Source organism: Meleagris gallopavo, chromosome 11, assembly GCF_000146605.3.
Source record: "Meleagris gallopavo isolate NT-WF06-2002-E0010 breed Aviagen turkey brand Nicholas breeding stock chromosome 11, Turkey_5.1, whole genome shotgun sequence".
In the NCBI taxonomy this organism is placed as follows: Eukaryota; Metazoa; Chordata; class Aves; order Galliformes; family Phasianidae; genus Meleagris; species Meleagris gallopavo.
This window is the reverse complement of record NC_015021.2, coordinates 4726831-4752011: the sequence shown is the minus strand read 5'-3', so window position 1 is coordinate 4752011 and position 25181 is coordinate 4726831. Positions and strand designations below refer to the sequence as shown.

General features: G+C 38.3%; 2 protein-coding genes across 9 annotated transcripts in view; one reads left to right on the top strand and one right to left on the bottom strand.

The window, feature by feature from the left end:
* The first annotated feature begins 460 nt into the window (after window positions 1-460).
* LOC100540027 (thiamine transporter 2) lies at window positions 461-10023 on the top strand. Of its 4 annotated transcripts, XM_003209074.4 has the most exons (6): window positions 461-1205; window positions 1317-1469; window positions 4530-5346; window positions 6954-7146; window positions 7637-7778; window positions 8525-10023. In XM_003209074.4, exons 2-6 carry the CDS (start codon window positions 1320-1322, stop codon window positions 8645-8647), a joined length of 1425 nt encoding a protein of 474 aa, XP_003209122.1. In that variant the 5' UTR covers window positions 461-1205; window positions 1317-1319; the 3' UTR covers window positions 8648-10023. The 4 variants fall into 4 exon arrangements, 3 of the variants coding, with proteins under 3 accessions (XP_003209122.1, XP_010714721.1, XP_019474496.1); XR_002118462.1 differs by lacking the exon at window positions 8525-10023 and adding an exon at window positions 6556-6664 and having other exon boundaries at window positions 461-1469; window positions 7637-7726; XM_010716419.3 differs by having other exon boundaries at window positions 461-1469; window positions 8559-8664.
* Window positions 10024-11478: 1455 nt separating this feature from the next.
* Window positions 11479-25181, bottom strand: part of AGFG1 (ArfGAP with FG repeats 1) — a 36319-nt gene continuing 22616 nt past the window's right edge. For 2 of the 5 annotated variants that reach the window (XM_019618950.2, XM_019618949.1), the window contains exons 6-14: window positions 23643-23762; window positions 22971-23042; window positions 21834-22043; window positions 19545-19728; window positions 18797-18876; window positions 18447-18539; window positions 14568-14726; window positions 13060-13151; window positions 11479-12701 (exon numbers count right to left, since the gene is read on the bottom strand). In XM_019618950.2, the coding sequence (XP_019474495.1) occupies window positions 12642-12701; window positions 13060-13151; window positions 14568-14726; window positions 18447-18539; window positions 18797-18876; window positions 19545-19728; window positions 21834-22043; window positions 22971-23042; window positions 23643-23762 (1070 nt within the window). In that variant the 3' untranslated portion in view covers window positions 11479-12641. The remainder of the gene's footprint in view (window positions 12702-13059; window positions 13152-14567; window positions 14727-18446; window positions 18540-18796; window positions 18877-19544; window positions 19729-21833; window positions 22044-22970; window positions 23043-23642; window positions 23763-25181) is intronic. The other 3 variants (XM_031555104.1, XM_031555105.1, XM_031555106.1) reach the window with 3 other exon arrangements.

Below are 25181 nucleotides of genomic sequence, written 5' to 3'. Positions count from 1 at the left end.
CCAGCGGAGGGCCACAAAGATGGTGAAGGGCCTGGAGCATCTCCCCTATGAAGAAAGGCTAAGTGAACTGGGTCTGTTTAGCCTTGAGAAAAGAAGACTGAGAGGGGACCTGATCCAGGTTTATAAATATCTGAGGTGTGGCGGCCATAGCGGTGAGGCCAGTCTCTTTTCAGTGGTACGTGGAGACAGGACGAGGGGAAACGGACACAAGCTGCAGCATAGGAAGTTTCGCACGAATGTGCGTAAGAACTTCTTCACGGTGAGGGTGACGGAGCACTGGAACAGGCTGCCCAGGGAGGTTGTGGAGTCTCCTTCTCTGGAGATATTCAAGTCTCGCCTGGACGCCTACCTGTGCGACCTGGTGTAGGAAACCTGCTTTGGCAGGGGGGTTGGTCTCGATGATCTCTAGAGGTCCCTTCCAACCCCTACAATTCTGTGATTCTGTGATTCTGTGATCTAAGAGCAGCACCAACTCCCCTTGAAGCACCACCGGGCTGGGGGACAAGTCTTCCACTAAGATACAGTCAAGCTGGTGAGGCCCATTCTGGAAAACAAAACAGCAAGAAAATTGCATCTTTTAATTCAAAGCCAGAAGGTATTAGGCAAGCATGGTGTGGGCTAGCAGAGAAATCCTGGCCACCTTTCAGCCAGCCAGGTGATGGACCACCCAGCAGTGTTTTCTCCACACTTAACTTCATTTTTTAGAAGCCTTTTGTAAAGTGCATGGAACACAAAAAGAGAGAACAAGCTTGCCTTCTGCAAACACTCACCTGTTATTGGAAATCAAGATCTGAATTTAGGGTTGGTTTTTGTAACCTTCCTCTGAGGTCACAGCAATGCTGCCTTAGTATAGTATTTAGACTAAGTATTTCCAATGTTAAGATGGAGCTCATAGTGTGTTGTAAGCTGCCTGGGGGCTCTTATTGTCTGCAAAACACTTTCACTTCAGTTGTTCGGCTTGACTCTCAGACACACAGCCTCCCTGAGCATGCTGAGATCTAACACATTGCTCAGCCATTTATTCAGAAATGAGACTGGAATGGAACTTGATTCTTCCACTGAGGTGCATCTCCTCAATTCTAAGTAAACCATTGAACAACCTTTGACATAACAGAGGCTGAAGTCCCATCACAAGTGCACCTTGATCCAAGCTGTTAATTTACAACTGTTTGTGATTAGGAGGAAGTGCGGTGAAAGAAACGTTGGTGAGTGTAGGCTTGGTTAAAAAGTAAACTTTCAGACGAGGTTTTACCAACTGTGAACAGTTTCTTGACAAATTTCTGGTGCGTTTGCTCTTTCACTACGTTTTTACACAGATTATGGATTGCTGGAAAGGAGCCATATGCAGCAGTTGGATTTATCCCACGCTCATCATCTGTGTGAATGGGTTTTTCTCCACAATGAGACCTTCAGAGTCTTTTCTCACACCTTACCTAACTGGACCAGACAAAAACCTAACAGTTGAGCAGGTACGTAATGTTCTCTGAAGTAATAATTAAAGTGTCTGAAGCAGTAAGCCTTTGGTTATTGCTGTAAAGGGAGACAAAGCATTCAGCAAAACACGCATATTTTATATAAAGATTCACATCTAAAATTGTGCTGGAGAAGAATAAGGGTTCTCTTTTCAAGGAGGTAAACATTTTGAAGTTCCAACATTCCTGGTATTTAAAACCAAATTTGGATGTTGTTTGAATAAATGGATTATTTCAGCAAAATCAGGTCAAGCAGATCCCCTCTCCCACGAGAAACCCAGGAGGAGCGACACAGATTAATTTATTCTTATTGTGGCACTAGTTACACTAACAGTGAAGTAGTTTTGGAGAGAAAACAGAAACAGACTTCCACTGATGAGCTGTCAGATTATTATCCACAAGGTCTGCTCCAAAAGCAACGCCTCCTATTTTATTATTAGGTTGGCCCACAACATCAGAAGCAGATGGTGGTGGTACAGAGGTTAAACCTTCCCACCAATATCCCTTTACATTTTGTTGCTGTGTGACAGATGGCAGCAGAGGGGCAGTCTGAAAGAACGGTGTCTGACGTGGAAGCACGTGTGAAGCAAAGGGGTGTCAATGAATCTCTCCATGTGGACTGAATTACACCCACTGACATTCATGGACACTTACTGAACGTATATGGAGACCCAACAGTGAATGAGAGCACAGTGAGGTGGTAGGTAGTGCATTTCAAACAGTGGTAACTGCAGCAGTGGGTCATCTCCACTGGTGCAGATTTTTTACAAACACAGCATGCAGGCTCTTGTTCCTTGCTGACAAAAAAAGTACAGCAAATGGTGGTGATTATGTGGAAAAATAGCATTTTGTAGCTGAGAACTTGCCCTATCAAATAGTGTTATTGTGCTGCCTGTATCTGTTGTAGTTTCCATGGTAATAAATACAAAGCAATACCTTCAGAATGATCTACGTGCATTACAAGACTGTGTATTGTCCATGCAAGACAGATCCACATTTAAAAGTATTTTTGTATTTACTTTTTTTTGTTCTTTAAAGCATGCTTCTAGCACACTTCGTAACAGAAGAGGACATAGTTAACAAGTGAGTCATGAATTTAATGATATAATTAGAAAACACAAGCTTCATACACCCACATACTGCAAGTATGAAGAACAGTCATTCCTGACTTGCCCTTGCAAATGTTAAGACAGAGTGTTAGCACAGCACAAAGACCAGATTTCTTCTGAAAAATGTGTTTATGGGATTCTTCTTTTGTGGAGGGGAGAGTAATTTATTTGCCTGTTCTTTTGGGGAGGTATTATTATTATTTCTTCCTTCTAAAACATAAAGGGAAATTACCTGTGTATTTCATGTTAGAGAGATCCTGATAGGGTGCCTTACTTCTGATCTCATCAACAATCTACTCAGAATTGACAGTACAGACTTAGCTCTTTCAGTTTTTCCATGGGTGTCCAACCTTTTGGCTTGCCTGGGCTGCACTGAGTGAAGAGAAATTGTCTTAGGCTCCATATACATAAGTAGCTCCAAAAGCAATGCCTCTTATTTATTTCCATGGAAACTACAGCAGATACAGACAGCACAATTCTCATTTACAAAACACTGTTTTTCAATATAGTCACCACCATTTGCTGTACTTTTTTTTTTGTCAGCAAGGAACAAGAGCCAACATGCTGTGCTTTTAAGAGGTCTGCACCAGTGGAGATGACCCACTGCTGTAATGCACCACCCACTGCCAGGCCTCCATACGCATTCAGCAAGTGTCCATGAATGTCCTTGGGTACTATAGTTTCTACATGGAAGAATTCAGTGGCAACTCTTTCTGTGTGTTCTATGTCACACACTTCCACATCAGATGCCATTCTTTCAGACTGCACATCTGCCACCATTGTTGGGTAGGTTCAACCTCTACTGCCATACCTCCAACATCCACCTCCGACATCACAGGCCAACATCATAACATAAGAGGCATTACTTACACAACAGTTCTCATGCAATATATAATATTGTTAATGTATGTAAAGTAACAAAAGTAACAAAATTAAGATAATTTTTTTTTATTTATTACAATACCTAAAAAAAAAAGAAAGAGCAACAAAAACATAAAACAAGTGGAATTTTTGACCTTATCTTTGTGAAACTAAAGCATCATCCTGGTTCAATGGCAGTGGCTGCCTCTCTTAGTAAATTCTCCATGTCTTCAGCAGAGATTTTTTTTTTTGATGAAATTTGACTGTTCCTGTGCTTCATCCTTGAAAATAGTTATTCACAATTGTATGCACTACCAATAAGCGATGACAAATAAGGCATGACTGTGAAATGAGGGGTATTTCTCTCTGGTAAGACAGCTTATAAAGGCCTGGTAAAGGGACATGACCAAATTTTTGATTGTATCTCTATAGATTCCATTTGAAAATTCACAAATAACATTTATGTTGACTGAAAAAGGAGTCGCAAATAGAAAGAAATTGATGGGTTTTTTTCTACAATCTTGAAACTTCCTGTGAAATTCCTTGATAAAAATGGAAAGCATAGCTACCTATTTTTTGTTCACAGAACTGTGTTTATCCTATGTATCAAAATGCATGAACTTACTTGCCATCATTTGAGCTGGCATTGCAGTGCCCTGTATCCTGGTTCCAGCCCAGACACGGTTCACAGCACACTGCTGTTGGGATGCTGCTGAGGGGCCAGGCTGCTCAGCAGGGCACAGCCACCACTGCTATGACAATTTATTTTCAGGCCATCAATGCATAGAACACCAACTGAAACTTACTCAAACACAGTTTCATCAAAAACTTATTTACCTTTTTACACAAAAATTAAAGATAACACATGAAGACAACTCAGTAACAGCTACATGTATACTACATACAAATCCAGTTCCTAGTTCAAAAGGAATGTGTTTTTTGTTTTTTTTTTTACTCAGGAGAGGTGATCAGAGGTATACAATTCAAACAAAACTTGAAACTGAATGGGTATTAATTTTCAGCTACTGCAGGGAATTGAATTTGATGCAAAATAGATTTTGCTCTGACACAAGCATGGTTCTTCTAGGTTACCAACCAGATTTTCCCAGTTTGGACATACTCTTACCTCGCACTCCTTGTCCCCGTCTTCCTGATCACTGACTACGTGCGCTACAAGCCCATCCTCCTCCTCCAGGGCATCAGCTTCATTGTCACGTGGCTCCTGCTCCTCTTTGCACATGGGCTGGTGGCCATGCAGGTGATGGAATTCTTCTACGGGATGGTGACAGCCACCGAGGTTGCCTACTACGCCTACATCTACAGCGTCGTCAGCACTGATCACTATCAGAGAGTGACGAGCTATTGCAGGAGTATCACTCTTGTTGCAGCCACCCTTGCTGCTGTGCTGGGGCAGCTCCTGGTTTCCTTAGCAGACGTATCCTACTTTCACCTCAATGCCATTACTCTGGCTTCCGTCTCCCTGGCCTTTGCGTGCTCCTTTCTCCTCCCAATGCCTCAAAAGAGCATGTTCTTCCATAGGAAGGACGTCTCAGAAACCCTCCCACAACCAGGCGAAGTTGTGGCTGGGCTCAGTTCCAACACGTCATTGAGCTGCCAAGAGGACAATGACTGTGCAGCTGCTGACACAGGACCAACTCCAGCACAGCAGGCTCAGCAGCCCGAGCCCCAGCACCACGTGCTGAGAGTACTGGTGCAGCTGGGCAAGGACCTGAGGGATTGCTACAGCTCTAGGAAGCTTCTTTACTGGTCCCTGTGGTGGGCTTTGGCTACGGCAGGCTTTAACCAAGTTGTGAACTACATCCAAGTGCTGTGGGACTTCCGAGCCCCGTCCCACAGCTCTGCAGTGTACAATGGAGCTGTTGAAGCAGTGGCAACATTTTTAGGTAAGTGAAAACACTAGCAACTACTTCTAATCTGTCCCGTCCTGATGGCATCCTTCAGTAATGCCTTTGGCACCTATTTCCTGTGAGGATCAAGGTCAAAGAACATAGTGTAAAAATTGAAGTATATTAACAGAAACTGCTCTAGGAAGTCTGTTTCAACAGCAGACTAAACATTTCGAGATGAGTGATCCTAGACAAACATTTTGTGACTGCATCCATATTTTGATGAGTTCAACTCCAGCTGTGACAACCAAAGAGAGGGCGAGAGCTGTAATTGTTTAGCAGTAAGACATGGGATCTTATTAATTCACATAAATAGCTGAAGAGTGAACTAAAAACGGTTGAGCCAGACTCTTTCCCAAAGAGCCCAAAGCCTAAGTAAAAAGAATAAGTAAATATAATAAAGAAAAAATAAGAATTCTAGAACTGACTGAACACTGAAGCAATTTGCCCAAAGCACTGGAGGAGTCTCCATCCTAGGGCATGTTCAAAACCTTGTTGCATCCTGAGCAGCTTGCTCAAATTGACCCTGCTCTGTGCAGGACAAGGCAACCTCCAGAGTCCTCCAGCCTTAGCTATTCTGATTCTTCTGCTACTACTTGACTCACCCAACTGACATTCCTCTTCATGTGCGCCTTCTGTTTTGTGGCCACTTCAAAGTTCAACGTCATTTAAATTGCTGAGCAGTACAACTGGAACTTCATTCCCAAGCTCACATCTATGTAATTACATCTCCTTCATACCAACAGCCTTATCTCAGGCTTCTTCTACATGGAGCTGCCAATATATTCATACTGAATTTTGCTGAAGCTACTCCAAACCTTCAGGACTACTGGTTTGAGCAGCATTCCCAAAGGATGCTTTTGCATCCTCAAGGACTTGATACTAAATCAAAGTACAGAAATCATTTAACATTAACAGGAAGCTCTGGTTATAATAGTTATGAACCAAAGGAGGAGACTACTATGACTTTTTAATTATGCTGAGGAATATATACTGTCAGCAAACGAAGTGAACAAGTGTGCTGTCCTGCCTGAAAACATCTGGGCAGCCAGTAGTACCCTGTGGACTGTTAAGTCTCACAGCTGTATAACATGCCTAGATCAGACTTGGAGCTTCAGTTGCTTCCTATTGCACTCAAAATAAGGGGTTTTGATATACAGGATTATCAATAAAGGGTTGACAACTAATGAGATTTTTTTTCTGCAGAAAATGAAGCTATGCCTCAAAGTATGAAGGAATGCAACAGATTTCCCAATTCATGTAAAGATCTTCATGAAATGAAATCCACTACGCAGATTTTAACAGAAAGCGCTTGGTGAGGTTGTCCTTACTCTCAGTTGTCAAAAATGGAACAATACACCATACACTGCTGCCTCCAGCCCTCAGCATGAGGCACTTTCTCAGAGTACTTCAGCCTAAGAAAGCTCTATAAGCTAGTAAAAAAAACTCAGAAGATTTACACAACACTTGTAGAAAATAGATACTCCAATATCAAAGCTCATTGTAGCCCTAATAAAAGTCTCAAGAGATCTGAGCATGGTCCATTTGCACAGTTATGCCATAATTCTAGAAATACAGTAATATTTATTATTTTTTATGTCTAGGTTCGGCAACATCCATGGCAGTTGGATATGTCAAAGTAAACTGGGATCTTTCTGGAGAACTGGCTTTGGGAATTTTCTCTGCAATGGATGCTGGTTCTCTGTTTCTCATGTACTTTATTGACAACATCTGGGCATGTTATGCTGGTTACCTTGCATTTAAGGCATGCTACATGCTCCTTATAACAATAGCAACGTAAGTATAATGCACAACTGTTCAGTCAAGTTGATTTAAATCAGTAAAGATATCATACTTTCTCATCAATAAAGTAAATAAGTTTCTCCCGGAATAGGATTTTTGAATAGGTAATGATAGGAAAACATTGTTTCCAGCTCACACAAAAATCATGTTTAGAAGTACAACTCAATCATTACAACAGCTTATTCCAAATAAGTTCGTTCTGCTGCATTTAGCTGTCCAGTGATTTATGTGCAAGTTGTCTTTAAATAATCAAGCAAACATACACAGGACCTCACTTAGCAAGAATATCCACCCAAAGTAGGTAATTAGGATGCACAATAGCATGACAAATAGAGGGAGAAAAAAATTTCTGCCAAAATGAACACGCTAAAAACTTAATATGATGACTCCATTGTACATGTGAAACAATTCCCAAATTTCCTCCCATAGCCTGCAAACATACAAGGTTCACCATAGCTCAATTAAACTGTACATTCATTTTCAGGTTCCAGATTGCTGTTAATCTTAGCATGGAGCGTTATGCTTTGATGTTTGGCTTCAACAACTTCATTGCACTGGTGATCCAAACAATTTTAACTATTGTTGTAGTGGATCCAAATGGTCTGGGACTGGGTATCAGCACCCAGGTAAGCCAAATCACTCACACTTCTTTCATTTTCCTGCACTCCTCCAAAAAAGGGTTCTAATAGAAGTTTGGACTCTTGGAAGATACTAAGTGATGGGTTAGCTTAGAGCAGTTACTCACTTCATAGACAGTGAACTGGTAGTAGATGCTACTGTCTCCCTGTCCTCTACTCCCTTTAGCGTGGCATTTCTATCATAACTTCAAGAACATTTTCCAAGAGCAGAAAAAAATAGAATGCCACCTATTACTAAGTTTCCAGGCTTATTATTGACAAGTTCATTATGAAAACACCCTAAGCAGAAGCAGGAACCAACCTGAAATATAATTTATGGAGCTTTATTACTAGGGTAATTTTAAGTTGGATGCATTTTCAAGTTACTTCAGTTCTGAAAATTGAGATTCTTTCTGCTCTACAAACTCAGAGAGTTTATACACACACTCACAAGGACCAAGTCCCTTGCTTTCATCTTTTCAGATAAGAGCCAGAAAGTGCAGGGTAGTGGCCCTTCTCCATTATTGAGGTGGGGATGAGAAGTAACTAACATAGAATTCTCTCCTCCCTTTGTAACAGCAGGCTCTACTGAATGAGGTCAGGTGGACTATCATCATTTCAAGATGAGATCATTCAGGAGCATGGGTGGCAGGAAGGGGAAGAAGGTAGCACAGGGTCACCCCTTAAGTTATTACCCAACAACAACAAAAAAAACCCAATTCTTGATTTTCTTCACTTTTCTCCCCATTTTTCAGTTTCTCATTTACAGCAGCTACTTCACATTCATAGCTGGAATTTTCCTGATCAGAAGCATATACACCATTATCTCCATGAAATGCAGAAATACCAGCATGGCTGCTGAGCTCACTGGTCATTAAGGAATGTTGAAAAAAGATGAAAAGAATGGCTACAAGCAACATTTCAGAAGATTGCAACATCTAAACAATTAACTAGGAGAAACTCAGTGCTCAACTAAACCTGTGCCTGTCACACAGCAACCAGACTTATGAGCCTCCAACATAAAGAGCTTCTTAAACAGGAAGATGCATTTTCCTGGTTTCCTTCCCCAGTAAGTTCTAATACCAAACAGTTCTCAATCTTCCATTTCAACTCAAATTCAATTAACAAACCTGATGTAAAAACTTGTATTTTTGTTTGATGGACTGTCTCCCTCTACTCTGCCCTCGTGAGGCCCACCTGGTACTGCATAGAGGCCCGGGGCCCCCAGCACAAGAAAGATGTGGAGCTGCTAGAACAGGCACAGAGGACAACCATGAAGATGACCAGAGGGCTGGAGAACCTGTCCTACAAAGGAAGCTTGGGCTTGGAGAAGAGAAGGCTCCAGGGAGATCTCATTGTAGTTCTTCAGCAGTTGAATGGAGCTTAAAAGCTGGAAAGGGACTGACTTTTTACATGGTCTGACAGTGATAGGACAATGGGGAACAGATTTCAACTATTGAGAGAGCAGAGATTTAGATTACACATTAGGAATAAATTATTTACTCAAAAGGCAGTGAGGCACTGTCAGAGAAGATGTAGATGCCCCGATCCCTGGAGGTGCTCAAGGCCAGGCTGGATGGGGTTCTGGGCAGCCTGAGCTGGTGGAGGACAGCCAGCACACAGTACGGGGTTGGACCTCCATGATCTTTAAGGCCCCTTCCAACCTAACCCATCCTGTGATTTTATGAACACAATAGGAGAAAATTGCATACAGATGCCTGAACCTCTCAGTGGCAGAGCTTATAGAACATCACCAGAGAACTTTCACTTTCACTGAATATTTTAATTAAATGCAGTTTACTCTCAGATACAAGGCATTCAAACATTCCTGAGGAGCCTAAAGAAGCAATTGTCCTACAGCAGCACACACATCTGTAAGACAGGTTGCCACAAACTTTTTGGACACTTGCACTTTTTCAACTGGAAGTTCTGATATGAATTTTTAAAGCAAGTTAATACAAATAATAATTAAACTTCCCTCACTCCACCTCAGCCCACAAAGATGCTACCACTGTACGTTCAACAACGGATTAATACATTCTCACAAGTGACCAAATACATTCACTTCAGATTCCACACAGACAATGAATCCCTTCTATATCTGAAGTTGTGTGACATCAAGAAAAATGACATTTTGTTCAGGAAATGTTCCAGACGCAGTGACAGCAGACTGTGAATCTGTTGAAGATGTCTTGTACTCATACACTGGTTTTCCCTTTTAAAGATCTGTCTTGATAAAGAGCTCTTAGCTTAAACAGTCAGCATACACCTTCATTATGTACGGCTAATGGAGGTTTTCAGACATACTTATCCTTGGAAGCAAAAAATCTCCTAAACTAACTTTGTATTTTTAAGCAAGCCATTGGCAGATACTTCAACTCCTATACAAGGCAATCTTACTTAAATAAAAGCACTTAAAAGTTTAGATACAACAACAGCTTATCAGTGACTTCTTTCAATTATGTTCAGTAAACGGGCACTTTGGAGTCATTTCCGTCAGATAGCAGCAGTTTTCATTATGTTCCTCTACCACAAAGTACAGATTAGTTAAGAGCAAGAAGTAATTGATATTTCCCCACTATTCAGCTCACAAGAAAACCATAACAATTCATTCCTCTAAAAACATACTTTTTAAAAACAGTGTGAGCTTCCCTTCATGATCCAGGAAGTTCTCCTTTCAGTAGAGAATGTTCAACAGAGACAAGCACTTGTCCGAAGCTTAGTTACACCCATTTAGATGAATCAATTTGGATGAAGGAAGTACAAGATTGTTTGATAGATTTGGTTCAGTTTTCATCAGTAAGTAAATCTAAGCGTTCCACAAATCCTTCTAAGTCCTTGCAGATGCCCACTCTTTACTGCATGCATGTGTTATTCCAATACAGATGTCAACAATAGAGAGGTCTAGTTATTATGCTGAACAGCCGTGAAGCATTGCTAGCACCATGAAAACCCTCAACTGCTGGGAACTTGTTTATTGAATTCACCCAAAGAGAATTAATCCACGCACCATACTCCATCCATCAGACCTTGTCAGAAGAAAAAGGAAGACTCCAAGTCTTTTAACATCAAACACATCAACAGGCCAGAACAGACCTTTAAGCAAAGAATACTACCTATAAGCAACTTATTATAGCCATTGTCTTTTGGGATCTCTAAAACTTAAAAAAAAGGGAAATTACCATTCCCATTCCCCACACATAGGCAACACCAGTCAGAAGCACTGGCATATGAAGAGCATTTTCACAGGTAGTGATCACGTCTGCCAGTTCCCCAAGAGACAAGCACATCTCTACTCAAGCAGATGACTACAAAAAGTTTCCTACCTTAAGGAATTCTCCCATTTATTTCAATCAACTCACACACACTCCTTTTCTCAAAAATCTCTAATAATTTGATCTCATTTATTCCTGTTATTTTGAAAGTTAGAACTTTATTCTTAAGCTGGCCAGAAACCCTCCTTAAAGCTTGAGGTCTGGGTACTCACAGCATGTGCACATTAGTTGGTTAATTTCAGTATTACACTTGAACATAAGCCCAGTTTTCAGTGTTTAAATTCCACCACTGATTACTTTGATGCACTTGCATTCTTCTTGCAACTTCTCTACCATAGATCAGACAAGCCAGATATTTCCTCCTCTACAAATGCTCTTCTAAGACGGCAGAAAACATTCCAGAAAATTAAGAAATCCAATCAATTAACTCAGTGTTCTTACTAATACACACAAATTTTAATAAAAAGAGCTACTCAATCTGTGGTACCAAGGTCATACGTACCGTTGTGATCACAACTAAGTCATGTTAACAGACTCCACTAGCTGTCAGCAGTCATGTCTTTCAGCAACTAACCATTTTTCAAGTCACTACTCATCTCAGTGCTCCCAGTGTCCTTTATTATATAGCTATTATTAGAGTTATGTAAGAGTTCACAAACTCATTCCTGATAGATAAGCCACTTCACTTGAACAGCAGGCTTAATCATGAGGACGTATTCAAGACTGTAGGATATGAAAATTGAACTTAAATCACTTCTGAGCATATAATTTCTGATATATCATTTGTGTAGGAGATTCACAATATGAACATTCTAACTCAAGTAAGTGTTACTGCACAGAAATAAAGCTACACTTCTTTTTTCTAATATTTATTTTTTTTTTTCCACCTGCAAACTGTAGCAAAACATGATCAGCTTTATTATGCAGACAGGTATCCCTCTAACATTAGAGATTTAGGCATGTATAAATAGAAGAGCTCTTAGGAAAGGAAAACATTTTGAGAAATGAACAAACCTTCAATTTAATTTCATGACTTCCAATACCAATGGTTAAAATGATGTAGCTCATTCATTCCAAGAGATACAACAGCACCTTAAAGTGGCTGATCTATTTCCCAGTAACATTTTTCACATAACAATGTGTTAAAGTTACAAATACTGATATGCACAAATAGCTATTTTCTAAGAAAAATATGTACAGTACTGCAGCATAATGAATGTGGTATCTGCAATAACTTATTAGCCAATTTTAATATACATGATACCGCTACTTTTTTCCTGCCAGTTCACAGGTCCAAGGATGTTACCACAGCCCTCTGTTTTGCACATTATTACCCAGGGAGGTGGGAGGGAGGGGGTTGATTTTCTTTGTTTGTGTGTGTGTGAGGGGAGGGGAATGACTCCTTGTTGGGTTTTTCGTGTTCTTCCCTCCCCCTCCCCCCTCCCCCGAAAGGTACACAATGCAGGCTTTCATTTTAACTTCTTAAAGACTTCTTTTGTGTTTAAAGCTAATATCAGTGAAACAAGACAACAGTGCAAGAGGCGCAGAGATGTTATGTGACCACATAAGAGTTCTTTTGGGTAAAGTGTCTATAAGGCTATAAGAAAGGATTGGTTGATGAGTTTCCTGCTGGAAATTGTCCTGTTGGTGCACCAGCCTGAGGGAAACAGAAGGAATAAAATAAGACATTTTTCTAAATCGCAAATCATAAATTCAAGGTATGAAACAGAACAAATTATTAAGAAATATTTCTGGTTTGTGTTGCAGGGTTTTGGTTTGTTGTTTTTTTTTTGTGTATGTTTATATCTAAATATTACTGTAGGTCTATAGTACATAGATACTTCTATTTTGATTTGAGCAGCCTTATAAATGCCATAGCATTGTTATATAGAATTGCATTTAAGAGATTCGTATGTCGCCTCCCCTTATTTGAAGCAAAAAAAATCATGTATCTATAATTATTACAGATTATGCCTTTTCAGACATGCACAAGTTATTAATATGCAACAACTCACCATAAAAGGGTTACTAGATACTCCAACAGCTGCAACTTGTCCAAAAGGAGTTACTACAGGCTTTGCCTGTCCAAATGCAGCAAAACCTGCACCTTTGAAAGATAATAAAATATTACTACCAGTTATCAATCTTCAATTAAGTTATTTGCTGTAAGCTTTCAAACTAAAACAAGGGGAAAACATGGACTGCACCAGTCAGCATGATTTATCTTACCTAAGCAGTGTAGTTTTAAGAAATTTTAAATACTAAGTTTTCACTTAGTAGCTCAATGTATTTAGACTCCTCACATACACACTTTTATTTCAGTTCTTAAGAAACATCTATTAACAAGATCAGTTCCCAATTTAAATATGCAACAGTCTCTCTCTCTTCCCAATCTCTTCTGTAGCCAAGTAACACAAATGTAGAAATTTAAAGACTAGAATTTTCAAATTCAGTAAGAACTTTGGGCATTGCAGCTGAAAAGCAACAAATGTGGTATGAAAATTTGAACAAGTTTGGCTCACAGGTTGCTTCTGTTTACTAGTTCAGAACATAGCTGTTAAGGTCTCAGCACCCTCAGCTGAGGGCTAGAACTACACACTTCATCTGTATTATCACATGAGCATCCTTAATCTGCCTCAGTGTGCTGTCACATGGATAACACAAATTAGATGAAGAAGTGATCCATATTCACCGCCCTACTAAAAAGTTTAGTCTAGTAACAGCAATGTAAATCACATGCTTATCTGCAGCAGTTTTCACTCAGGTAGACAAGAAGCCTAAATTACATCTGCTTATGTTTTCTCCATAAGTTTGCTTCACTGAATCACTGCTTTTCTATTATCATTGCCATTAATAGTGTGCTCTGAGATGATATTTATGAAGTATTTATCCTGTCAGTATTAGTTACTGCATCTTTAGATGCTAATGCTCAGGTGCACTGTGCAGCAGAGCATCAGAGAGCTGATTTTTAAAAGCTTAAACATGATACATATCAGCATCAAGAAATTAACTTTTTAACAAGCAAAAACTTGCAAAATCATACGATAAGACACCATCAGGAAAGCATAAAAATTATAGCTGAGTTTTTTCGCTCAGTTTCAACTGTACAGAACTAATGAATTCCTGATTTTTACATACAAGCTTTTTCCAGTGTTGCTTTATCATTTAGATTTTGGGAAAAAGCACTCTGATTTTCTTTTGCCTATGCTCTTCAAGTTACAGAAAATATTATAATCTGTTGCAGGCACACTGTAAATAAAGATCAAACAACCCTTGCATTTAGAACTGTTACATCTCTGAATATTTTAATTTTATATCAATTATGGTGAAGTTTCAGTTACGTCACTGCACACAGTCAAGCCTGAATGCTAACTACAGAGCCAGAGTGCTGTGTGAGCAGAACCGCTCACTAATTTAACTACAATGTTCATATAGAAATAAATATGCACTCGTTATCACTGACTTAGATTAACTTCTTTAAAACAGGAACATGGAGAAAGTGATCTAAAGTGTATAGACCTACCATTTGGCTGCTGAGCAAAAGCAGTCTGTTGAGGGAAAGCTGCTTGGGTTGGGAATGTAGGCTGCTGGAAGTTGCCACTAAAACTAGTAGGAAGACTGTAGGAGGCAGGAGTTCCAAATCCTGCAGGCATGCTCATGGATGCAGTACCAAATGTTGCTGCTGGCAGGCAAAAAAAAAAAGCATTCAGTTATTTGTAAGAAATCACTTTTCCCATAAGATGTTACTGTAATGCCATGTTAAGAGTCTCCAAATGACTCAATGATCATAAAAAAGTTCTGTTTAAACCCTGCATCCACTCATTTATTACCTTGGATCACCACAAATTAAGTATATCATTTACTTTTGCATTTCAAAATTAAATGAAATCATTTAACATTTGCTAGATCCACAGATACAGGTACAGATAGGCTTTCTGAAAAATAAATTGTTTTCCATACTTTCTACACTAAATACTTAGCCCTGAGGTTTTACTGGAAAAAGTCAGCACGCATTAGAAGCAAGCACTTCCAGGCAGCACAAGCCCTTCTTTTTCACTACCAAGGTAAGCACAGCAATATCTTCCTACTTCAAGCTGCATTACAGTAAGTAAACAAAACAAAACAAAAAAAAAAAACAACAAAAACTTAAGGGATACATGCATCCCATGTCTCCATCCCATCTTTAGTGTCACTTTAAGGGAAATTCTCACCATGCACATTACTTTGCACACAAAGTTCCTAGTGCAAACACTCTTGCTACTGAAGTAAGACTTGAAACAAACAAAAAAACAAATCTTTTCATCTGATTCTCTGCTGAAACATCTCAAGTAAAGATTGTAACAGCACATATACAATTCTACATGCCTTCAACAAAAACAGGAGCACATCAAGTGCAAAAATATAGTAACAAAACCATTATTCAGTCTTTTGGGAGTTGTGATTGGAGGGAAAAGCATATAGAAAACCTTTTGGTACAAATAGAGTCATCAAGTATTTTCTTATTCAACAATAGACAAGACTACTCTTTCAAACTGATAAATGTTAAATTTGGGGGCTTGTATAAGATCAATGTAAAATAAAAAAAAAAAATCAGGATATTTGATCAATTTAGCTAAGTTACTGGTTCAAAAATTCACCGCAAAGGTATTCAAGGGTAAGACATTACATACACAAACTACAGGAAAAGCGCACACAGAACTAATGTACTGACATTGTTATAAAGTAAAAATTAGAGAAACTATTCATCAGGAAAAGTTGATAGAACAGTAAACAAAGTCACAACAAATTGAGCAGCAACTTGGGATATCACAAAAGGTATCAAACTACTGTTAAAACAAGCTACAAGAGTCACTCAACTTAAATGGTCGTTGTAGTGACTGTGGAGGATATCAATAATGGTTTTGTTTTAGTTGCTTTATAGATTTCTGTGCTCTTCTCTCCTTTTGTTGAGTTGCCAGATACCCACACCCACTCCATTATAAAACATGTAAGACTTCTGAAGTTCTACGCGCAGAGAACCAGATAGCTGCTAATAAGGTTTTACAAGCAAGAACAACTAGCCACAAGAAACTTTATACCAAATGTGGCCACCTACCAAAATGAGCGTGAGGAAATATGTGAGAGTGCATTGCTCCCGAGAGGCCTTATGGAAGCCACAAAGAGACCAGACAATGTCAAATCATTTATACGCTATTGAACAGTAAATTCTTAGATGACTACTAATATATATATGTATACACACAGCAAACAATTCAACCATAGCATTACCTGTGTTAGATTAATTTAGGTCATTAGAAATAAATGCTACAGATTAGATGCCCTTGTAATAAATAGTTCATGCAGAAAACATTCAACTTAGAAAGACAAGCCACAGGTTTACATCTTATATTGAAAGGGGTACGATATTATCATTACTTATAGTCACCAGTCACCATTTCTTATTTAGTACATTCTACATCACTACTGCTGAAAATGTGCTAGAACCTCTGCCAGTCAAGGAAGGGTGTTTAGAAGGCAGAATGATAGAGCTGCCATATTTAAAAAAATGATGTAAAGCAGATTAATTTAGTTATCTTTCATAATTTGCCATTGCGTGGAAAGTCCAAGTTATTTCCTTCCCACTGAGAGTGCTGCAACTAAAGGCTGTAAAGCTCCTAAATAAGATCCAAGAGAGCAAAGATTTCATTCATTAAATAGCTGAATAAGTTCAACTAAATTATATCTCAAAAGCGACTTAAAAACGTTTTAGCAGAGGACATGAACACAATCGATTCAGCTTTAAGTCAGCCTGAGCAGTGTAATTCAGCCTACCTAGAACTTTGATAAAGCACAATTCAATGTTAAAATATATACATATCAGCAGACTTAAATCTATGCAAGTCCAATTAGTGCAGAAAAGTGCTAAAGTTTAGCAGTATCTAGAGTGGAAAATTAGCACAGTATGACATCCACCTAAATCCATGACTGATGCTCTGTAGATTAATGCAAGATTGTTATTGATTTGTTATTTTAAAAATGATCAAGTTTTTTTATCTATGGAATTCTGATCCTGCAGAGTCCTCCTCCAGAAAATTAATGTAAACTTTGAGTATTGCACACTTATTGTTACAAAAGGGAAAAAAAAAGGCTATCAATTCTCCTACTTCTATTTGTGTATTCATTTCAATCAATTTCTGATTCTCCCACATTTATTTAAATGGTTTTCTCTGCTTCTCAAAAGTAAGTTTTATTCCAAATACAATTGAGTATCAGCATACAGGCTCTGCGTGCCTTATGTAAGTTTCAGCTAAAGCTGAGTGAGACTTTCCATTTTGTTACAAAACTGAAGAGTTTAAGCTTTCACTTTTGTGAAATATATTCCAGAATGTTAGATAGTGTTTTGTTTTTAAGCCTACCCCAAAAACAATAACTAATAGCAGCAAAATATTAAATTCAGAAAGATACTGAATCAAAACATAGTTAACAGGGGAAAAAAAACAAAGTTAATTCAAAGCTTCAGTTTCTCTGCTGTAGTGTATTTGTCAAAATCTAGGCACACTCTTAGATATGCCACCTCTTTTACCTCCACTTTATCCTGTAGATGTAACAGGTGTAGATCAATGAGTATAGAATAACTGAACTTGTGAAAAACTAACAGCCCAAAAGCTTCATAGAATGGTTTGGGTTGGAGGGGACCTTTAAGATCATCTTGTTCCAAACCCCCTGGTACTAGGCAGCAACACCTCCTACTAGACCAGATTGCTCAAAGCCCTGTCCAACCTGGCACTGAATGCCCCCAGGGAGGGGGTGTCCACAACCTCTTTGTGCAACCCACATCAGTGTCTCTCACCACCCTCACATTAAAGAATTTCTTCTTAATACTATAAATTTCTTCCTTCATCTGGTTTTTAACTCTGGTGACCTTGGATTTGAGACCTTCCAGGGCTTGGAAATAAAGAAAAGCGGAGAGTGTGTAAAAAAAAAAAAATCATCAAGCATACCAGCTTGGCAGCAGGATTTTCAAGTTCCCAGATTTTAGGGCAATCTATTGTGAAGCACACTTCAAAGCTAAGATACTAGTCATGTATAGTATTCAACTGGTAATACACAAACTACAATACAGTACTATTAAATATCTTATGAAGATCACTTTTACATTTCATGGCCAGAGTCTGAAGTTGCAGAACTGGGCCAGAAACTAGAAGTTAATACCTTCAGCTCTTCCCCTCTATCCTCCCCCCAAAAAAACTATCAAACAAAAAAGCAAAATGAAAGAAAGCAACTCTACATTAAACACACACATCACACTTGAAGACAAGTAATATAGAAAAATCTTTAAGAAAAATGCAAAATTAAAAAAAAGAATCAATAGAAGTATTACAAAAAATTTCAAATACTTAAGTTCCGTGATTTTTTTCCTAACCTGTTGCTCCTCGGCTATTGGTCTGGAATGGATTTGTTGAGGGTGCCACTGGGGCAACAGGGGCAGCTACGAATGGATTTGTGGAAGGTGTTGCTGAAAGATTAGAAAACACTATTTAATAAAGTCTTTTAAAAACAATAGTCTGACTCACATTAGGCTTATAACATTTTACCAATAAAATCGCATGAAATCAGTAATTGATAATAAAACGCTTAATTTGAAATGCATCACATGCATAGATCACAGTACTTCTTTGTTGTCCTTTAATAACTTCAAAATCAAAAGTGTCACAGTATCGAATTAATAACTAACGGTAAGGTACTAGTCTACCATGCAAAGTTGTTATATACCTCCAAATGGAGCAGGCACACTTGAAGATGCAGGCTGTGTCTGTGAAGTAGCAGCCACAGGTACTGTTCCAAAAGCATTGCTGAAAATAATTCATACATTCAGAAAAATCAGAATTTAACCATTAAATGCAACTTTACATGCTGACAACAAATGTAAAAAAACAGAAAAGAAATGCTTATACACAGTTTGCTAACTGCAATACAGAATTGCAATACAAATGCTAGGAATTAGGCCCTGAGTCAGAGACTATAACTAGTGCATGAGTCAGAGGCTGTAACTACTGCTGAGCAATAAAAAAAGTCTTCTCCACCAACAGCAAGAGAATCAGTATTGAATAGAGGCCATCAGGATAAGGTTACAAAACAAAAGCTTTAAGGGATGCTTCTAATATCAAGAATAACTGTAAAAGACATTTAGTATTTATTACTTCAGCGATCCAAAAAGAAGTGATTAGTACTATTTATATGAAAAATAAGAGCAATCTTTGCCAGGGAAGACGCTATGGTTTTCGGTATGCATACAAATACTCTGTACATAAACGTGTTACTACCTAAGAGGTGTAATACTCTATTGTACAGTACTGTTATTATTTAAAATAAAGGAAGTATTTTCAACATTGACTCTAAACACAGCAAACATTTCTTCATCTTCTATAAAACTAAAACCAGAGTTAAGAAACAACTCTGAGCTACTTTTCTGCATTTTGCTGAAGCCAATAAAAAGTCAATTACATCAAATAAAAAGTACCTGCTGACATTACTGGTGGAAGTATATGCGTTACTGGAGGTTGCAGTGGAGCTGAACACACTGTCTAATTCTGCTAAAGCTGCATACTTGTCTGAAGATGCACTTGACTGATTTGGGGCTGACAAAACAGGAGCTGCTGATGCAGACACTACTGTACTAAAGCCACTTCCTTGCTCACTACCACCTAGAAAGAGAAAAAACAGATTTAAAATGATGAAGATGATTTTACTTTCTGCTCTGTTAATGTTAAGCACTAATGTATAAACTTCAAACTTAAAAATTATATATGAGCATAGTGTTATCTTCTACAGATATTCTGTAGCTCTGCCGTCTTCAGCTTCCCTAAAAAATAAGGGCTCAATACTACTGTCATCTTCAACTAGATAAACTCAGCAAAAAAACCCACCCTCAAGTAGCATTTCAGAACAAAGCTCCACCTTATAGACCAATAAATATTTTCATATACTATTTGCAAAAAAGAATTACAGAATAACTACAAGAGCTGCTCCAAAACTAATGTCTCCTGCTTTATTATGCTGCCCCACAATGTCAGAGGCAGATATTGGTGGTCTGGCAGGAGAGGTTGAACCTTCCCACCAATATCCTGTTACATTTTGTTGCTGTGCAACAGATAGCAGGATAGCAGGACAAAATTACATCTGACATGGACATACATATGAAGCAAAGATGTGTCATTGAATTCCTCCGTGAGGAAAAATGGCACCTGCTGACATTCATGGACACTTGCTGGACACTTATGGAGACAAAACAATGGATGTGAGCACAGTAACAGTAGGTGGTGCACTTAACAGTGGGGCACCTCTGCTGGTGCAGATTCCACTCCTCCCCTCCACCCCCATATCAACAAGCACAGCATACAGGCTCTTGTTCATCATTGACTAAAATGCATAGTTAATGGTGGTGACTAAGTTGAAAAAAAAAAAAAGCATTTTGTAGCTGAGAATTTGCTCTAATCGAAGTGTTATTGAGCTTGTACCTGTTTTTGTTTCCACAGAAACAAATTGGAGGTGTTACTTTAGGAGGTACCTGAAGTTTTTCTCCTTAAAATTAAGTAAGCTTAAGTTTTCACTTCCTAAATTCACATTTACAAGCACTGATAAAGTTGCAGTTTCTAAGCTAATTCCTACAGAAACAATGGACTCAAATGACTATTCTACGGCATCACGTAAATATTCCACAAGATGTCACCAGGCTTGAAGAACGACAATAAAGGAAAACAAGTGGCACAAAACCAGAACAATGAAGTATTATTGTGAAGTATTATCTTTCTGTAGATCAAGAGAATCAATGAACTCTTAAGAGAAGATTTTAGAAAATAAGTTGGATGTGACACCTCAGCATCTCTTACTGAAGGGTTGAGCTTAAATTTACTTATCTTCATGTTCAGTGGAGATCTGCTATTAAAAGAGAACATTTCTTTGCAACCTTCATGCTTCTTTATCTGTGGTCATTCAAGAAGATCGCTAAGCCGAGGAGACAGGACAACTTGACTGAATGTAGTCTTACTGTAGACTAGTACTGAATGCATAATGAAGATGAATTTTGCATCCTTGCTTAAAAATGATTTAAACTCTAGCTTTGCCAGAGCTGTGTTAACTGACAATGAACTTTAATTAAAGCCAAGCAGAAACTTTGATGTGCCTATACATTTACGGAAGAAAAATCCACGTATATTGTGGATGTGGGCAACTTCAGTGCTTCAGCAATATCAGAATAAAACTGAGCTTGAATTTCACTAGCATTTGGAAGTCTGCTTTCAAGACAGCATTTCTGTAGTACACAAGAAAACCCCACAAGTTATTTTTAAGAATGAGTTTATAAAAAACTAGAGCAAAATCTTTTGGAGTCAAAGAGATAGGAAAGCTACCCTGGCATTCCTATGCAAAAATTGCAGTTCTCCATTTGAGAGTTTTCACCACAGATTTTAGCACATAACATTTTTATATGTTTATACGAAGTGGTTTTTTTTTTTAGTATAATGTGCCTTGAACATGAATATATATATACGTATGTATCATTACATGATCCATCATTTAAATATTTAAACCTAGAGTTATTCATCTTGGTAACAAGTAGATTCTCAAGCAGCAGTCTTTAGAAGACATCCTGGAGCAATGCCTTAAAGTCTTGTTCTTATACCATACACATTAAGGATGCACTGAAGTGAAGAAAAACTGATAGCTTAAAGTTATTGATTTGACAGACACACCATCCTTATGGGAAGTATAAAGTTGTAGTATAAGCATGTCAAAGAATAAAACTTATTACCTTGCCCTGCGCTGAAGATATTATCTAGATTAGCCAAAGCTGCATATTTGTCTGCTGACTGGAGACCTGGTTTATTCACTGCAGCTTTACTGGCTCCAGTTACTGTTGCATTGCTCTGAGAAGCATTGAAGGCTCCAAAATCAGCACTGGAGGATTTGGGGAAGTTATCAAAGTGAGCAAAGTTAGCATTCACTGATCCAGCACTTCCACCTGTAACAAAATAAGTTAAACATGATCGATGCTTTCTCCAGCTTTGAAGTGTTTCTAAATTCTCTGTGGTTATCTGATGTAACATGTTCCCACTATCCCATCCCACAGGTGAGACCCTTTACTCCTATCCTTCAAGTTTACACTAGATAAAAACAAAAACAGAACAACAACAGAAAAATACCACCCTCTGTTTTTTTAGTCTGTAGCTCAGGGACAGAAAGTTTTAACAGTCACAACTATGTGCTGCCCATTAGCTGTTAAAGTAATTTCAGCAATAATATCTCACTAAAGAAATACATATTTGTATGAATCTTTAATATTCAAAAGAGAGAAGCTTCATTTTCTGTCACGTGTCTCTAATGAATAACCATTACTGGAATTTACTTAATGGTATGATGTATTTGATCATTTTAGATGTCAGCCACCATTCTAGGCAAAAACACCCAGTAGCCTAGAAGCCCAAGAGAAGAGTGATTCAATGCCAATGTTTAAAGAGAATTGTGGTTTTTTATTCTCATATTTTCAGACTACATTCAATCAAGGAGTTTGGGGCAGATAGTATATAAAACCAATTTCCTTTAAATCTAGTTCCCACTGAGATACCAAGAGATACACAAATCAATTTGAAAAAAATCTGGCTTAGGTCCACACAGTTGAATGTGTTTAAATATGAAACCATGAGCTTCTATCTCCTCACTGTCCAGACTATTTTATCTATATAGGCAGGTCATGTACTTAAATGAAGTGTTCCATTAAGTGTATCACATTTTTTAACAATTGCGTGAGGATTCCACTCATACCACAAAACCAAAGCTTCCTAATAGTTTAATCAGTTAGGTTAAAACATATGCAACAGTAGAAATTATGATACTATACTACAATGGCATAAAATGAAGCAAGCCGAGTTCTCCACTGTGTGGAACTTACTGTGCACAGCCTGGAGAGGAAAAGCTGAAGTAAATTCACCAAAACTGCAGCTAGATGAAAGCGTTCTGAACGCTGGACAGCCAGAAATTGTGTGTGGGTTAAAGTTAACATAAGAAGGGAGAAAGAAAATTTGAAAAAAAGTTTAAAACGACACCACACTCAAAAGAAAAAAAAGAAAAGAAAGTCAGTCAGCCAAAGATCTAGACAAACAGCAAGTGTAAGCTCAAGCAAAAGTTTTAAAGCATGATCAAACTAAAGAAAAGTAAAAAATAAATCTTAGCAACTGGCTCTACACCTGAAGCCAAACACACTAAGATGTGTGCAAGTTACACGTTTACATAGGCATATTTATTTCTGCAATGTGCTTTTCAGTCTGAAGCTCTTCACTTACAAGATAAACAGTCAATTCATGACCAAAAATAGTACACTTTACTCAGTTATTTCAGGTGTAGAGCTAACATATAGTGCCATAAAGATCAGACTTCTCAGCAATGTTGGAAAAAAAAGAAAATCAACAGCAAACAGAAAGAATTAATTTTGAGTTTCCCCAGAGCTTCAGATGGCTTGACTGCATTCAAGGTGGCAGGTGCAAGAAAAACTCAGCGTATCTTCCAACAAAAAGGTAAGGGATTATTTCAATTAAGCATTGATCAAAAGTGCTAGGAGTTCTACCTGTGTTTTGGGGCTGAAAAGAAGACTGACTTGCTGTGGGGAAACCTCCAAAATTACTCGAGCCACTAGACTGTCCAAATGCATCAAAGTTTGCAAAACCTGCATTTGCAGAGTTCTGCGCTGTAAATTGCAAAGGAACAAAACATGTTAATGGATATGGGAAACAAACACAAAAAACAGATGTATTAACTGAATTTATGGTCATGACAGCCACCAAGAGTTGTGTCCCATCTCCTAATTGATTTCACACCAGAAAAGTTATACATTATAGTCTACAAATAGAAAGTTTTGGAACAAGCTTTCATGAATTATTTTCATAGACCTATGCCTCCTCCTCACCGATGCTACTACTAAACTGCATGAGCTGATCAACTCAGAATGTTTGCAATTTTGATTGATCAGGGAAAAACAACTGAGAGTAAAGATGTTTACATGTCAAACCCAAATGTTAACTTTCAAAACAGAATGCGTGGACTAACTGAACCTTTCTTTGGGAATAAAAACAAAGTGTCTGAAACATACTGCCAATTTGAATTCCTACAATACAAAGTGCTTCTTTCCTGAAACCCTATGTCCTGGCTTCAGCTGGGAAGAGTCGTTTTTCTTCATAATGCTTGGTATGATGCAGTGTCCTGGCTTTAGGAAAAAAAACAGTATCGATAACACACTGATGTTTTAGTTGTTACTGAGCAGTGCTGCACAGAACCAAGGACATTTCAGTTTTCCAGTTTCTTGTACTGCCCCACCAGTGGGGGCCTGGAGAGAGCTAAGAGATGGAACCAGGGCATCTGGCCTAAACTGATTAAAGGGATATTCCATATCAGCTGGGATCACATGAAAAACATACAGAACTGAGGGCAGTTGGCCAGAGAGGCAGCCACTGCAAAGGGACTGGCTGGGCAACGGTTGGCAGGTAGTGAACAATGGTGTCTATGCATCAAGAGGATAGCATTCATGGACTGTAACAACAAAATAACATCCAAAGAGATTTCAAATAGCTTTTCACAGTCTGTCCTTTCCTTTTTGTGGAATACTATAAAAGGAAATAAAAGGAAAAAAAATCCATTTAATTTCAAAAAGCTGAACATTCAAACATCAGTATACTCAAAAGGAACTAGGAGCCTAATTCCTGAACTCCATGTAAAGTCTTAAACATACAAAACAGAAATCTCTGCATTCTACTGTTTCTTCTTAAAACCAGTAGCTTTAAGAGGGATAAATTAAGAACTGCAACTCGCTCAAAAATGAAAGCGATGTTTTAAATATTGGTGCATCAATTGGATAAGGACTACTCAGACAGATGTTTAATTGACCAAATAGGATTCAATACATAAGCATCACTCCTAGAATTGTGACAATTCTCATTTTAACCTGTCACTTGGATAAATATCTTTGATATTTTTTGGGTGTAGTCTGAAGAACTACAATGTATTATATTACAGACTACTGAATTGTACTGGATCAACTGACAAAGAGCATAACTTGCAAGCAGGTCCAGTAGTTTTAAAGACTTCTGCAGAACATTCTGATGTTGATCTG